The sequence below is a fragment of the Onychostruthus taczanowskii genome, unplaced genomic scaffold (assembly GCF_017590055.1).
Source record: "Onychostruthus taczanowskii isolate IOZ18803 unplaced genomic scaffold, ASM1759005v1 scaffold91, whole genome shotgun sequence".
Classification (NCBI taxonomy): domain Eukaryota; kingdom Metazoa; phylum Chordata; class Aves; order Passeriformes; family Passeridae; genus Onychostruthus; species Onychostruthus taczanowskii.
In genome coordinates, this window is record NW_024507105.1 from 1,186,606 (window position 1) to 1,201,611 (window position 15,006).

Sequence of the window (15,006 nt, forward strand, 5' to 3'; positions counted from 1 at the left end):
TCCTCCTCCTCCTCCTCCTCCTCTCCCCGGCTCCCGGGAGGAGCTTCATGAGCCTCCAGGCACGGATATTCCCAAAAATCCAAAAGAAGGATGGAAAACTCCTCGGAAAACGCGCCGGGAACGCAGCAGCAGCAGCAGCAGCCCGACCTGAAACCTCCCAAATTTGGGCTCAGCTGCTTCTCCTCCTCCTGGGGGCCTTGGGAAGCACAAGGTGGCACTTCCAGAGGGCTTGGTGGCACTTCCAGAGGGCTTGGTGGCACTTCCTTGGTGGCACTTCAGGGGGTGGGATTTCAGGGAATAATCAGGTGATTTGGGGGTTCACCTGGTGATTTCAGGGTTCACCAGATGATTTCGGGGGTAACCAGTTGATTTTGGGGAGCAATCAGGTGATTTCAGGGCTGTAACCAGATGATTTTAGGGCATAACCAGGCAATCTTGGGGGTAACCAAGTGATTTTGGGGGACAATTGGGTGATTTTGGGGGTTCACCAGGTGATTTTCAGGGATAACCAGGTGACTTTAGTCCCAGTGCTCCCAGTCCATCCCAGTTCCATCCCAATCCATCCCGGTCTATCCCAGTCCATCCCAGTGCTCCCAGTCCATCCCAGTCCCTCCCAATCCATCCCAATCCATCCCAGTCCCTCCCAGTCCATCCCAGTGCTCCCAGTCCATCCCAGTTCCATCCCAGTCCCTCCCAGTCCATCCCAGTTCCATCCCAGTCCCTCCCAGTCCACCCACGTCCACCCCAGCCCGCCCCGTTCCATCCCAGTCCCTCCCAGTCTCCCAGTCCCTCCCAGCGCTCCCTCCACGTGCCTCCCACGCTCCCACCACGCATGCGCAGCCCTCGCCCAGCCCTTCCCGCCACGCACGCGCGGGCGGTACCATCCCTCTATAGCCGAGGGGGGAGCCGGGAAGGTTCCACCTCTCTCCCACGTATCCCGCGTGGGTCTCGGTCCTTTAGATGAGCGGCCACGCATGATTTCATGGCGGTTGCTCCTTCACTGCGTTTCGGGCCGCGGCAAGGCCGCGGGAAAGGGCGCGGGGGGGAGAGTGCGGTGGTACGTGCCGCACCCAGGGGGCGGGGTCAGCGCCGCCGCTGCGTCTCTCCGGCCCCGGCGCTGCCGCCGCCATGAGGTGGGAGTGGGGCTGCGGCCGCTGCTCGGGGGAGAATGGGGGTCGGGAGGCACCGGGGAGGGCTGGAGGGCAGCAGGGAAGTCTCCTCAGAACCGGGGCGGCGCCCGGGCAGTGCTGGATGACGGCCCCGGGCGCTGTGAGGCGGCCGCGGCCTCCTGGGGCCTGGCAGGAAAATGGCGGAGGGCGCCATGGCCGCGCTGAGGGGCCGGGGGGGCGCGAGTGGGGTCTGGGGGCGCTGAGCGGGGTAGGGGCGCTGCTCTGGGGCACTGCGGACCTTGGATGAACCCTTTGGAGCAGCGCGGGGTGTTTGGGGAGGTGGGGCCGGGAACCTGAGGGGCGTGAGGAGGGGTCTGAGGGGCGGGGGGCAGAGTCCCTGAGGGGGGTGAGGGTCCCGTGAGGGGCGATGCGGGACCCTGAGGTGGTGACGGGTACCCTGAGGGTGGGTGAGGGTCCCTAAGGGGAGCGAAGTATCCCTTGGTGGAGGTGAGGATCCTCCCAGGGGAGGGTGATGGTCCCGAAAGGGGGGTCACGGGTCCCTGAGGGAGCTAAAGTGGGGGTTCCCTCTGGGACTGGGGGAAATTCACATCGGAGAGTGCCCAGTGCCCCTGGAAATGGGGGACTCTACATCAGGGAGTGCTGTATGCCCCTGGGAATGGGGGAATCCACATCTGGGGTGCTGCATCCCCCTGACAGTAGGGGAATCCACATTAGGGAGTGCTGCATCCCCTGGGGATGGGGGAATTGAGTGCCCTGTGCCCCTGGGAATGGGGGAATCCACATCTAGGAGTGTCCCATGCCCCTGGGGATGGGGGAACTGAGTGCTTCATCCCCTGGGAATGGGGAATTCCCCACCTCCCACAGCTCCTGCTGCTCCCTCACCCTGGGAATCACCTCCTGGGTTTGGGCTGCAGGAAACCCCTGCCTTGTGCCAGCGGTTGTTTCTTTGAGCTGAAGGGGAGGATGGAAACCTTTGGGATGAGGGTGGGGTTGAGCTGGCAGGAATTTGGGGCTCCCTCTCACCCCATTCCCCCCCTCCAGGCAAGAGGAAGGGCACGGCCAACGCCCGCATGCCCGAGAAGGTCACCTGGATGCGGCGCATGCGGATCCTGCGGCGGCTGCTGCGGCGCTACCGCGAGTCCAAGAAGATCGACCGCCACATGTGAGCCCTGTGCCACCTGCCCTGGGCAAGCCTGGACATGCCCTGGGCAATCCCAACCATTTCCTGGGCAGCCCCAGCCATTCCCTGGCAGTTCCCAGGGCAGCCCTGATCATTCCCAGCCCTCCCAGGGCAATCCTGGCCATTCCCTGGGCAATTGTGGCCATTCCTAGCCCTCCCTGGGCAACCCTGGCCATTCCCTGGCTATTCTCAGGGCAGCCCTGATCATTCCCAGCCCTCCCTGGGCAACCCTGGCCATTCCCTGGGCAATCCTGGCCATTCCTAGCCCTCCCTGGGCAACCCCAGCCATGGCCTGGGCAACCACAGCCATTCCCTGGGCAACCCCAGCCTCAGGAAGGCAGGTTAGGGTTAGGCACAGCACAGGGCCAGCGCTCCCAGTATGGGCCAGAGCAGTCCCTGGACAGGTCCAGTTCTCCCAGCAAGGGCTGGGGTGAGCCCTGAATCCTTGGCCCTGCACTTCCCACTCTGCCAGCAGGGTGGGAACATCCCCTAATCCCAGTGCTCCCAGTCCATCCCAGTGCTCCCAGGCAGGTGTTGATGTCCCCACCCCGCTGTGCCCCACAGGTACCACAGCCTGTACCTGAAGGTCAAGGGCAACGTGTTCAAGAACAAGCGGATCCTCATGGAGCACATCCACAAGCTGAAGGCCGACAAAGCCCGCAAGAAGCTCCTGGCGTAAGTCCTGCAGGCAGGAGGGATTGTCAGGAATAAATCCCCTCCCTGTGGGTCATTCCAGGGGGGTTCTGGGAGGAATTGATCCCAAACTGGGCAGGGAAATGTGGGGTTGTGGTGGGGTTTTCCTCAGGTGGGAACTGGGAGATTCCTGATCACTGCTGCAGTGGGTGAATGATTGACCAGGGGAGGGGAGGGATTGCAAAATCCCGCTGTGTCCTTGGGGGGAAAAGCTGAATCTCGTCACTCTGGGGTTCAACAGAGACACGTGACCCCAAAGCAGCTGCTGCTGTGGGGCAGCAGGGCCCAGGGAGATGGGGACAGGGGTCAGGTGCTGTGGGGTTGTGGGGCAGGGTGATGTGGGGTTGTTGGGGGTGTTGAGGGGCTGTTCTGGGTGGTTTGGGGCTGCTCTGGGTGATTTTGGGTGTTGTGGGGCTGTTTCTGGAGTGGTTTGGTGCTGTTTCTGGGTGTTGGGGGGTTGTTCTGGGTGATTTTGGGTTTTGTGGGGCTGTTTCTGGGGTGGTTTGGGGCTGTTTCTGGGGTGTTGTGGGACTGTTTCTGGGTGGTTTGGGGCTGTTCTGGGGTAGTTTGGGGCTGTTCTGGGGCTGCCCCGGGTTCCTGACGGCCCCGACCCCGCAGGGACCAGGCGGAAGCGCGGCGCTCCAAGACCAAGGAGGCGCGGAAGCGCCGGGAGGAGCGGCTGCAGGCCAAGAAGGAGGAGATCATCAAAACCCTGTCCAAGGAGGAGGAGGCCAAGAAGTGACCTCGGGCTGTCCCCTGCTCCCAGCCTGTTCCATCCCCGGGCCTCCAATAAAACATCCCGGACTCTTCCCACCGAGTCTCCGTGTCTGCAGCGGGGAGGGGATGGCGACTTGCTGGGGGTCCCTCTGGGGGACCCTTCCCCACAGCCCCGGGCACAGGGGACCCCCTGAACCCCCCCAAAGGCTCAGGGAGGAGCTGAGGGGCTGGGGGACACCCAAACTCCCTCAGCAGCTCCTTGCCAGCCCGATCCCACACTGGGAATGGCTGGACAGACAGACAGACAGACAGGGCCTGGATGGGCTCTGGGCCCACCTGGGGGGGTTTAATAAGCTGGGGAGGGTCCCCCCCACCCCAAAATGGAGCTGAGACCCTCCCAGCTCATCAGTGATGGGTCCGTGTGTGACCCCCCCATGTGTGTGACACCCCCGTGTCACATCCCAGTGTCACCATGAGGGGGGACAGCACCCATAGACCCCCTCCTCAAATCTGACACCCCAACACCCGAGTGGGGAACACAGCACCCACTGACCCCCCCACACTGGGGGCTTAGCAAACACCCTTTTTCTGCCCAAAAAGAGCAAACCTGGCAGAAATTAAAGGGGTTAAAAGGGGGGTGGTGGCAGGACACACAAGGGGGGTTTGGCTGGGACAAAGGGACTGGGGGAGCTCTGATGTCCCCCCCATTCTATTGACAGCAAACGGTGCCCCTCCCTCCCCAGTGTTTACTGTCAACACCCCAAACTGGTCCCAACTGGGCCAAACTGGGCCCAGCCCCGTTCACATCGCCCTCCCCGTGCCTATAAAATGGGGGTGGGGCCACCCACCTGTCCCTGTCTGCTGTCACCCTCTGCTTTGTGGGGTGTCCCCCCTGCTCCCCCCACCATGCTCTTCTGGCACGGCCAACCCGACCACTGCTGGTCCAGCCCTGGGGACATGTACCCCCTGCCCAGTTCGGGGGTGCTCAGGTACCCCCCAAATCCGCTGGGTTTGGGGAAACTGAGGCACGGCCGAGCTCCCACCCTTCTCGGGGGGTGTTTTCCCTCAGGGACCCCCCGGTCCTGCCCTACCTGAAGCAGGAGGAGCCCAACGGCATCTCCACATCGCTGCCGCCCTTCCAGTACATCCTGTGTGCCCCGACCTCCCCGGCCGTGCGGCACCACGAGGAGACCCTCACCTACCTCAACCAGGGTGAGTCTGGGGGCGCCGGGGAGGCGGGACCCCCACGCTGAGGGCTCAGCTCCCGCTCCCGGCCCCCTCCCCCAGGGCAATCCTACGAGATCCGCATGATGGGGACGCCCCGGGGGGACCCCGCCGAGGGCCGCAGGATGGTCAAGGTGAGCGGGGAGGGGGCGTGGGGGAGCCTCGGGGCAAAGCTCTGGGCTGAAGACCCGGTTCAGTCCCAGTCCAGACCCAGTTTTGCCTCCTCTCAGTCCCAGTCCAGACCCAGTTCTACCCAGTTCTCATCTGAGCCCCAGCTCAGCCTCATTTCAGCCCCAGTCCTATCCAGTCCAGCCCCAATTTTGCCCCAGTTCAGCCCCATCTCAACCACAGTCCCGTTCCAGCTCTGCCCCAGTTCTGCCCCAGCTCAGCTCCAGCCCAGCCCCAGTCCAACCCCAGCTCTGCTCTGGTTCATCTCCAGTCTAGCTAGCCCCAGCTCTGCCCCAGTGCAGCCCCAGTCCAGCCCCAGTTCTGCTCCAGTCCAGTCCCAGTTCTGCTCCAGTCCAGCCCCAGCTCAGCCCCAGTCCATCCCCAGTCCAGCCCCAGCTCAGCCCCAGTTCATCCCCAGTCCAGCCCCAGTCCATCCCCAGTCCATCCCCAGTTCATCCCCAGTCCAGTCCCAGTTCATCCCCAGCTCAGCCCCAGCTCAGCCCCAGTCCAGCCCCCAGCTCAGCCCCAGTTCATCCCCAGTCCAGTCTCAGTTCATCCCCAGTTCAGCCCCAGCTCAGCCTCAGTCCAGCCTCAGTTCTGCCCCAGTGCAGCCCCAGCTCAGCCCCAGTCCAGCCCCAGCTCAGTCCCAGTTCATCCCCAGCTCAGCCCCAGTTCTGCTCCAGTCCAACCCCAGTCCAGCCCCAGTCCATCCCCAGCTCAGCCCCAGTCCAGTTCTGCTCCAGTCTAACCCCAGTCCAGCCCCAGTCCATCCCCAGCTCAGCCCCAGTCCAACCCCAGTCCAGCCCCAGCTCAGCCCCAGTGTCCGGCGGGGCCGTGGCCGTGGCTCAGGCCGTGGCCGTGGCCGTGGCCGCCCCTGTCCAGAGCGTGCTCCGCGTGGTTTTCCACGACCGCCGCCTCCAGTACTCGGAGCAGCAGCAGCTCGAGGGCTGGCGCTGGAGCCGCCCGGGCGACCGGATCCTCGACATCGGTGGGTGCCGGGGCTGGGGGGGGCCCGGGGGGGCTGCAGGGGCCGCGCTGACCCCGCTCTGCAGACATCCCCCTCTCCGTCGGGATCCTGGAACCCCAAATCCACCCCACGCTGCTCAACACGGTGGAATTCCTCTGGGACCCCTCCCGACGCACATCCGTGTTCGTGCAGGTGGGAGCCAGGCCTGGGCGGGGTTTTGGGGGGCTCGGGGGGGTCCTGGAGGGCTCACAGCGCCCGGTCCCGACCCCGCTGTTCCCCCACCTCATCCCAGGTTCACTGCATCAGCACCGAGTTCACGCTGAGGAAGAACGGGGGGGAGAAGGGGGTCCCCTTCCGCATCCAGATCGACACCTTCGGGGCGGGGGGCAAGGGGGACCCCCCCGAGCACCTGCACTCCGCCAGCTGCCTGGTCAAGGTGTTCAAGGTATCGGGGGGTGGGGGGAAACCAGTGCCCCCAGTGCTCCCAGTGCCCCCCCACTACCGGGAGATCCACCTCTGGGCTGGGGGGTGGGTGCATGGCGGGGTCTGGGCACCCCAAGGGTCCGGGTACCCGCGGGGGTCCCGGGGGGTCCCGAGGCCGCCCTCACGCCCCGGCACAGCCCAAGGGGGCCGATAGGAAGCAGAAGACGGACCGGGAGAAGGTGGAGAAGCAGCCGGCGGCGGAGAGGGAGAAATTCCAGCCGGCCTACGAGAGCACCGTGCTGGCCGAGGTGGGGCTCGGCCCTGGCACCCCCCGTGGGCCGAGGGTGCCCCCGGGACCCTGCCCCCATCACCCCCTTCCTCCTCAGTGCCCCCCGTGGCCGGACGCGCTGGGTGCCCCCCACACCCCCCCGGGCACCCCGGGGCTGCCTTCCCCGCACCCCTTCAAGCTGCTGAGCCCTGAGAGGTGAGCGGGGACCCCTGGACCCCCCTTCCGCAATTCTGGGGTCCCCCTCTAAGCCCTCCCCCCCCGCAGGGTGTGCTTGTCACCTGCCTGCGCTGCCGAGAGCCCCGCGGAGAGTCCTGGCGAGGTGAGGGAGCCCCCCAGAGCCTCCCCCGGCCCCCCAGGGGGGGCTGAGGTTGTGCCCGCTCGGGTCGTGCCCCGCTGAGCCCCCGCTGAGCCCCCCAGAGCCTCCCCCGGCTCCCCAGGGGGGGCTGAGGTTGTGCCCGCTCGGGTCGTGCCCCGCTGAGCCCCCGCTGAGCCCCCCAGAGCCTCCCCCGGCTCCCCAGGGGGGGCTGAGGTTGTGCCCGCTCGGGTCGTGCCCCGCTGAGCCCCCGCTGAGCCCCCACAGGCGCTGAGCCCCTGCGCATCCCCCCTGGAGACGCAGCAGTGGCTGCTCCGGCGCCGCTTCTCCTCCTGCGCCCGCGTCTTCGCCAACTTCAGCGGTGAGAGCCCGGGCCGGGCTGGGGGGCAGAGCCGGGCCCCCCCTTCTGCCGCCCCCTGAGCCCCCCTGTCAGCAGGCGCGGATCTGCTGAAGCTCTCCCGCAGGGACCTGATCCAGATCTGCGGAGCCCCCGACGGCATCCGCCTCTGCCACGCCCTGGCGGGCAGGTGAGGCTCCCGCGCCCCCGCTGCCGCTTTTTGGGGACCCCCGGGAGGTTCCTTGGGGCTCGGCCTCATCCTGGCCCCCCGCCAGAGCCTTCTGTGCCCCCTCAGGTGCCCGCGGCCCCGGCTGACCCTGTACGTGGCGCGGGAGCCCGGCGGGGCCGAGAGTGCGGAGGATGCGGGAGCAGGTGAGGAGGGCTCAGGTGTGCGGGGAGGGGGGGGCTCGGGTGGGGGGGGAGGGGGTTCAGGTGTGCGGGGAGGGGGCTCAGGTGTGCGGCAGCCCAGGGATGGGCACCCATCCCCATCCCCATCCCCATCCCATCCCCATCCCCTCCTCTCCAGGGCTGTACCAGGAGCTGCACCTGGAGCAGCTGACGGTGGCCGAGCTCACCTCGAAGCTGGCGGAGCTGCTGGCGCTGCCCCCGGGGCAGATCCTGCGGCTCTCCCGGCAGGGACCCGCCGGCATCCACGTCCTCGTCAGCGACGCGGTGAGGACACGGTGACAGCCGGGGACGGGAGGGACAGACCCCGCAGCCGCCCCGGCCCCTCGGGGTCCCCAGTGCTGGAGCAGGAGGGTCCCAGCTCCCCTGAGCTCCCCCTCTGCCCCGCAGATGATCAGGAACCTCCAGGACGAGACGAGTTTCGTGGTGGCGATCGGCAAAGGTACCGGGGGTCCCGGGCGGGCAGGGGGCGATCGGTGGCCCCGGCTGAGCCGCGTCCCCCCGCAGCCCCCGGCCCCGACGGCTTCCAGCTGCTGCTGCGGTAGGAGCGACCCTGGGAAGGGACATCGCTGGGGACAGAGAGAGGAGCCCGGGGCTGGCACAGTCCCCAGAGCCCGCCCGAGGGGATGGGACCTGTCCTGTCCCCCGCGTGTCCTCCTCCGTGTCCCCGCTTTGGATTAAAGGAGCGGCCCCGAGCTCGGCCTCGTCCCTGCGGCGCCCGCCGGGATTTGGGGTCCCCAGGGTGGATTTGGGGTGCGGGGACAGAACCGGCCGGTGTCGCCTCAGCCCGGTCGGGAACGGATTGTTCCAAACACCGAATCCTTCTCGAGCCGGCGGAGCGGGACCGGGACGTCCTTGGGAGAGAATTCCTGGGGCAAAGGACGGGAGTGGGATAAACAAAACGGGAGCAGGGGAGGAAGAGGAGGAAGAGGAGGAAGAGGAGGACCGGGAGGAGCTGGGACAGCCCCGGCCCGGAGCTGCCATCACAGACACGGGGACAAGAGGAGGACACGGGGCTCTGGACCCATCGCTGGACGGGACAAGGGGACATCCCCGACCCTCCCAAAAACACTCCATGGGGATCCAGAGTCCCACCAGCCCTTTCTGACTGTCCCCTGTGTCCCCACCCCGCAGGGATGGCCCGCGGTGTCACAGAGCCACCTTAATTAACCAGGTGCATTTATAATTAACTCCCAGATCAAGGCGCTGTCCCACCCGCAGTGCCGGGACAAGCACAGCCACAGCATTTCATTCACGGGACATTTCCCCGCTCTCTGTCCCCCAGCTCCTCTGTCCAGCCCCAGCAGCCACCAGGACACCCCCGAGCCAAAAAGTGTCACAGCCCCCGAGGGAAGGGGACAGGGGAATGGGAGTGGCGCAGGGGAGGGGGCTCACAGCCCCTGGGGACCGCCGGGGGGGCTCAGCTGCACCTTTGGGGACAGAGATGAAGCACAAAGAGCCCCGAGTGTGGCACTGCTGGCACAGGGTGACATTCCCAGCCCGGGGCAGGGATGGGTGGGAGCAGGGGATGGATTCCATCATCCCTTAAAAAAATCAGCTCCAGGTTTCCATGTGAGGTCAGTCAGAGCCACGGGGCAGGGACAGGGACAAGGAGGTGAGGGGACACTGGTGACACTCCCAGGGTGGGTCCTTGCAGGGCCCAGGGGAGAACAAAGGGGAATTGAGGAGGAAAAGCAGCTTCTCCTTGATTTTCTCCATCATTTCAGCCCCACATCCCCCAGGCTGCAGCACAGGAGCCTCTGCCAGGCTTTGGCACAGAGGGAGGGCAGAAACCTTGACCTGGATGCCAGAAAAGAAAACAAAATGGATTAAATCCCCCAAAACACCCGCAGGCCCATCAAGCACACAACCCTTCACCAGAAAAAGTCAAAATGTTTTAGGACATTTTCCAGGACACTGAAGCAAAGATGTCACACTGAGCCAAATCCACCCCTATTCTACCAAAAAAACCTCAAAATTACCCCAAAACCCAGGGCAGCAGCCAGCCATGAACAACAGAGAGGAAATCAAACAGAAATACAAAGAGAATTACAGAGATGTGCAAAAAATGGAATTTGTTGGTTTGAAACAACCCCTGTGACAGCGCTTCCCACCCGCCCCACCCTCACCCCGTGTCACAGAATTGGGATAAAAGGTGCTGCAGTGTCTCCAAGGCCCAGAAAATTCTCTTTTTTGATTTCACTGGATCTGCTCAGCCCCCCTGGAGGATCTTCTACCCCAGGCTGCTTCCTGGAGAGGTCCCTGCTCCTGTGGGGAGTCCAGGGGCAGCTGGAAGGTGCTGGAAGGCAGATCCAGGCTCCAGAAACCTCTGCTGGGAGGTGGGGACAGCCCAGCCCCTGCTCCACGCAGGATTCCAAGGACAGGGAACAGCTCAGGGGCTGAAACTGGAGGAGCTGCCCCAGCACAGGCTGGAGAAGGGGATTTGGCACAGGGAGGGAGCTTGGAGATGGGATGGGATCCTCAGCCAGGGCTGGAGCTGTCCCAGAGCCCCCTCAGAAAGGCCAGGATGGAGCAATTCCTGCACATTGTGAGCAGCCCAGGCTACGGAAGGAGCCCCTGGATGAGCTCTGAGCTCCTCCCACCCCCAAAAACCATTCCTGACTCCATGCAAACACTCAGAGCTCCCCCCTCAGCAGCTGCCCCATGCAGGAGGTGGATTTTCCTCCACCAAGTGATTCCCCCAGCGAGACACAGCTTGGAAAATGGTGTTTATTGGTATTTATAAATATAAACATCAGGAAGAGTCCATTTGAAGACGGATAATTGACTTAAAAGGACACTGTCAAGAAGTTTGAGCTACCTTAATGCTGTCACCCTGGTCTGCAAACAGAAAATAAATTGCTTTGGGTTCTGTGTTCTGGAGTTTTCCCTGGAAAACTCTGCTCTGTTACAAAGGGATCAGTCAGCCAAAATCCTGCTCTTCGCTCTCCCCTGCCACAGTAGGAACTAAACAAAAGTGTTTTTATTTTTTTTTTGTTTGTTTTTTATTTTCCCAGAGTTGTGCAAATCCTGTGATTGCTGGGTGACCCCTCGCCCATCCAGTCTGTCACCACCATCTTCTGCCACCCTGAAACCTGGAGAAAGTTCTGGAAATGAAGGCGCCCGAGGAGAGGGGGAGAATCCACAGCGCTAAAGAGGATTTGAATAAATATAAGGGATTAAAAGCCGTCTACAGGAGGGCATTGACAGTATCCTTTTAACCACAGCAGCCTGGAGTTGCTCCCAGCAGAGTGAGCACAGACTGGGGGGGCTGGGGGAGATGAAGGGGTGCAGCTCCAGGGGCGCCTGGGACCCTCCTGCTGGGAACAGCGCATTGTCCTTGGAATTCCTGGTGGGAAAACCCCCCCCTCCAGCCCCTAAAACATCCATTCCTGGTGCTGCAGCTGCTCTTTCCCCACCAGGAGATTGCTCAGCAGCAGGGGGAAGCCCAGCCCCTGGCTCCAGGGGAGCAGGGAGCCCCGAGCTCCCCGCAGGGACAGCGGAAACGACGGACACGGCTCCCACGGACCAGCCCTGCCCCTCAAACCCTTGGGATCTGCCCAGCAGCTCCACACTGAGCCCTGGAATTCGCTCAGTCCGGGCTCCCCTGGAGCCTGAAACACCCCAAAAAAGCAGCCACGGACCCCCCACCTCCCCCAGAGCTGGGCCTGGCACGTCCAAACCCCATCCCGGGGCTCCCTGCAGGGCTGCACACTTACCTGGGCAGGTGGGGAGGGCAGGAAGGGCCCCCACGGGGACTGAGGCTGGATCCCAGCCCTGCTCCGTCAGGGAATCCTTAATTCTTCATCAGGGCAACAAACAAAAAGCTCTACTTGGCTTTTCCTTGGGGGAAGGATGGAGGGGAAGGACAGGAGGAGGGAACTCAGTCGGAACACGGGCTGGAACTTCCTCCCTGTACTGAGAATTATATATTTGTATATATATTATTCCCTGTATGGAGAGCTGTATCCTTGTCATTGGGGTAAAACCTGGATTTGGGATAAATTTGGACACCCAATCCCTGATCACACAGGCCAGGAGAACCCAGCCTGGGGTGCAGCTTCCCAAGCTCCTTTAAAATCTTCCTGACAGCTCACCACAGGCTCAGGCTTCTCCTGGGAGAAAATTCCTTAAGGATTTGTGGCTTTGGGCTGGGAAATCTCAAGAAATTACTGAATTGGGGAAAAAAAAAGTGGCATTAGAAATTCCAAGGTCTATCACAACAATCTGGGAAGAATCTGGGAAGCCTCTGACACAGGGAAGATGAACCTTCATGTGAGCATGCTCAGGTGGGAGCAGGGAAGCACAGGGGAATCCTGGACCACAGGGAAATCCTGGATCCCAGGGAAATCTGGGACCTCAGGTAAATTCTGGATCCCAGGGAAATCCTGAACCCCAGGGAATTCCTGGCTGAGCAGCTGCTGTTTCATTCCCTCACTGACAAATGGACATGGAACTTGTTTGTTGGGGTTTTTAGGCTTTTTGGGGCTTCCAGGTTTGTTGGGGCTTTCAGGTTTTTTGGGGCTTCCAGGTTTGTTGGGGCTTTCAGGTTTTTTGGGGTTTTCAGGTTTGTTGGGGCTTTCAGGTTTGTTGGGGTTTTTCCTTCTGCACAACGGGGTTCCAGCGTGTTCCTCTCCTCTCCCCTCTCCCCACTTCCAAGATCTCTGTTCCTTTTCCAACCTCACCAGCAGCATCAGTCCCTCCAGGCTGGGAGCCCTCCCCTGGGCTATTCCCAGCAATTCCCAGCAGGAACGGTTCAGGATCAGGCCAATCCACCCCGGGAACAGCCGGCCCAGCTGCAGCTCCATCCCCAGTCCCTCATCCCGCCGGGATCACAGGGGGTGTGTGGGTGGCTGCAGGGCAGCCCAGCCCTGCTCACTGGCCCTGGCAATGACACTGGGATCGCTGTCCCCGAGGTTCTGGCGTGCCCGGAGCTGCCCGGGCGTGGCTCCAGCCCCCTTTGCCGGGAGGAGGTTCCAGTGTCATAGGATGATGCAGCATCTGCAGAAGCGCTGTCGGCTGCCGCCCACCGAGGGCGGGGGGGTCACCGGGGCGAAGTAGGCGTGGACTTTGATGTTGGGCAGGTGGGTCTGCAAGGGCAAACGGCAGGAGCAGTCAGGGACACGCCCCGAGCCACCAGGGATGGGGAACGGCTGGGGTCACCCCGCACAGGGCACAGGGAGGCTCCTCATTCCACTTGGAAGTGTTGGATGGGGCTTGGAGCAGTTTGGGGTAGTGGAAGGTCCCTGGTTGGGCTTTCTCAAACCCAAATCACCTAAAGATTCTGTCATTTTATGGTGTAACTTTGCAGATCCATGTTGTCTTGGCAGGGAAAATGTTATCATTACTCTTCTTTTACACGTGGAGAAAGTGATGTAGGAGGGGAGGAAACTCCTGCCTGTGAGGGGGGGAGGCCTGGCACAGGGTGCTCAGAGAAGCTGCCCCTGCATCCCTGCAAGTGTCCCAGGCAACCCAGGGTAGTGGGAAGTGTCCAACACAAACCATTCCACCTTTCCATGACTCCAAACCCACCACCGATGGTTCTCAGCCTTTGAGCAGGAGCACGAGGTGATGGGAACTCTGCCAGCTCAGCCCTCCCCATGGATAAACCCTCCCGATCCCAACTCCTCCCTGTGGATGAACCCTCCCCATGGATAAACCCTCCCGATCCCAGCTCCTCCCTGTGGATGAACCCTCCCCATGGATAAACCCTCCCCATCCCAGCTCCTCCTTATGGATAAACCCTCTCCATGGATGAACCCTCCCCACCCCAGCTCCTCCCTATGGATAAACTCCCGCCCCCAAAACAGCTCTTCCTTGTGGATGAACCCTCTGGATCCCAGCTCTTCCTGTGGATAAACCCTCCTGATCCCAGCTCCTCCTTGTGGATGAATCCTCCCCCGTCCCAGCTCCTTCCCATCCCAGCTCCTCCCTATGGATAAACCCCCTCCAAACCAGCTCCTCCCTGTGGATAAACCCCTCCTATGGATGAACCCTCCCCACACCAGCTCTTCCCCATGTATGAACCCTCACGATCCCAGCTCCTCCCCATGGATGAACCCTCCCTACCCTAGCTCTTCCCCATGGATGAACCCTCCCGATCCCAGCTCCTCTCTATGGATGAACCCTCCCGATCCCAGCTCCTCTCTATGGATGAACCCTCCCCATCCCAGCTCCTCCCCATGGCTGAACCCTCCCCATCCCAGCTCCTCTCTATGGATGAACCCTCCCGATCCCAGCTCCTCTCTATGGATGAACCCTCCCGATCCCAGCTCCTCCCCATGGATGAACCCTCCCGATCCCAGCTCCTCTCTATGGATGAACCCTCCCGATCCCAGCTCCTCCCCATGGATGAACCCTCCGATCCCAGCTCCTCCCCATGGATGAACCCTCCCCACACCAGCTCTTCCCCATGGATGAACCCTCCCCACCCCAGCTCCTCCCCATGAATAACCCCTCCCGATGGACAAACCCTCCTCATCCCAGCTCCTCCCCATCCCAGCTCACCCTGAGTCTCTTGATCCCGGCCCGCGTGATCTGCTGGCAGTCGTACAGTTCTATCCTCTCCAGGCTGTGGCAGCTCTTGAGGTGCTCCAGGGAGGCGTCGGTGATCAGGGGACAGTTGTCCAGCTCGATCACCTCCAGGCGGTCGTGGGCGCAGGCGCCGTTGCCCAGGTGACGGATCCCATCGTCCGTGATCAGCTCGCAGTGGGATAAACTCTGTCCCCAAAGACAGGGGTTAAACCCAGCTCCCAAAAAACAGCCTCGATGGGGATGGGAGGGTGGTCCGTGGTGGGCTGGTCTGGGCTGTGCCCAATTTCCTGAGGCATCAGAGCCCACCACACCATTAAAGCCTCCTGCCTCACCCTGCCCAATCCTTGTTCCTCCTGGAGTGGAGGAAACACTTCTGGCTTATCAGGAATGTGATACAAGCACTGGAAGGACCAGTTTCCACTTCCATTTTAGTGTTTATCTGGTTTCCCATCAGTTTCCCCTCTCTCCTGAGCAGGTTCATGTGGGGAGAGGCCTGATGGTGTGAGGTGTTTCCTGCCTTGCTTCTCTCCCAGCCCAGATTTTCTGTGATTATTTCTGCACACACACCTGATTTAGAGCCCATTTTTGTAAAGGAAGACCTTGACCAATAGAATTAAAATTCTGTG

General features: G+C 62.4%; 3 protein-coding genes across 5 annotated transcripts in view; 2 read left to right on the forward strand and 1 right to left on the reverse strand.

The window, feature by feature from the left end:
• Nucleotides 1-1,536: 1,536 nt before the first annotated feature.
• On the forward strand, nt 1,537-3,812 carry RPL19 (ribosomal protein L19). Its single transcript, XM_041426256.1, has 4 exons — nt 1,537-1,561; nt 2,082-2,292; nt 2,875-2,985; nt 3,622-3,812. The coding sequence occupies exons 1-4, from the start codon at nt 1,537-1,539 to the stop codon at nt 3,743-3,745; spliced, it is 471 nt and encodes a 156-aa protein (XP_041282190.1). The 3' UTR covers nt 3,746-3,812.
• Nucleotides 3,813-4,291: 479 nt separating this feature from the next.
• Nucleotides 4,292-9,290, forward strand: LOC121347638 (transcription factor CP2-like protein 1). The gene is made up of 15 exons (XM_041426437.1): nt 4,292-4,709; nt 4,790-4,932; nt 5,008-5,078; nt 5,995-6,100; nt 6,165-6,271; nt 6,372-6,524; nt 6,700-6,810; nt 6,889-6,986; nt 7,056-7,110; nt 7,372-7,465; nt 7,541-7,631; nt 7,737-7,813; nt 7,968-8,113; nt 8,237-8,288; nt 8,354-9,290. Exons 1-15 carry the CDS (start codon nt 4,549-4,551, stop codon nt 8,389-8,391), a joined length of 1,503 nt encoding a protein of 500 aa, XP_041282371.1. The 5' UTR covers nt 4,292-4,548; the 3' UTR covers nt 8,392-9,290.
• Nucleotides 9,291-10,562: 1,272 nt separating this feature from the next.
• Nucleotides 10,563-15,006, reverse strand: part of FBXL20 (F-box and leucine rich repeat protein 20) — a 36,548-nt gene continuing 32,104 nt past the window's right edge. For 2 of the 3 annotated variants that reach the window (XM_041426616.1, XM_041426615.1), the window contains exons 14-15: nt 14,354-14,566; nt 10,563-12,936 (exon numbers count right to left, since the gene is read on the reverse strand). In XM_041426616.1, the coding sequence (XP_041282550.1) occupies nt 12,829-12,936; nt 14,354-14,566 (321 nt within the window). In that variant the 3' untranslated portion in view covers nt 10,563-12,828. The remainder of the gene's footprint in view (nt 12,937-14,353; nt 14,567-15,006) is intronic. The other variant, XR_005954270.1, reaches the window with a different exon arrangement.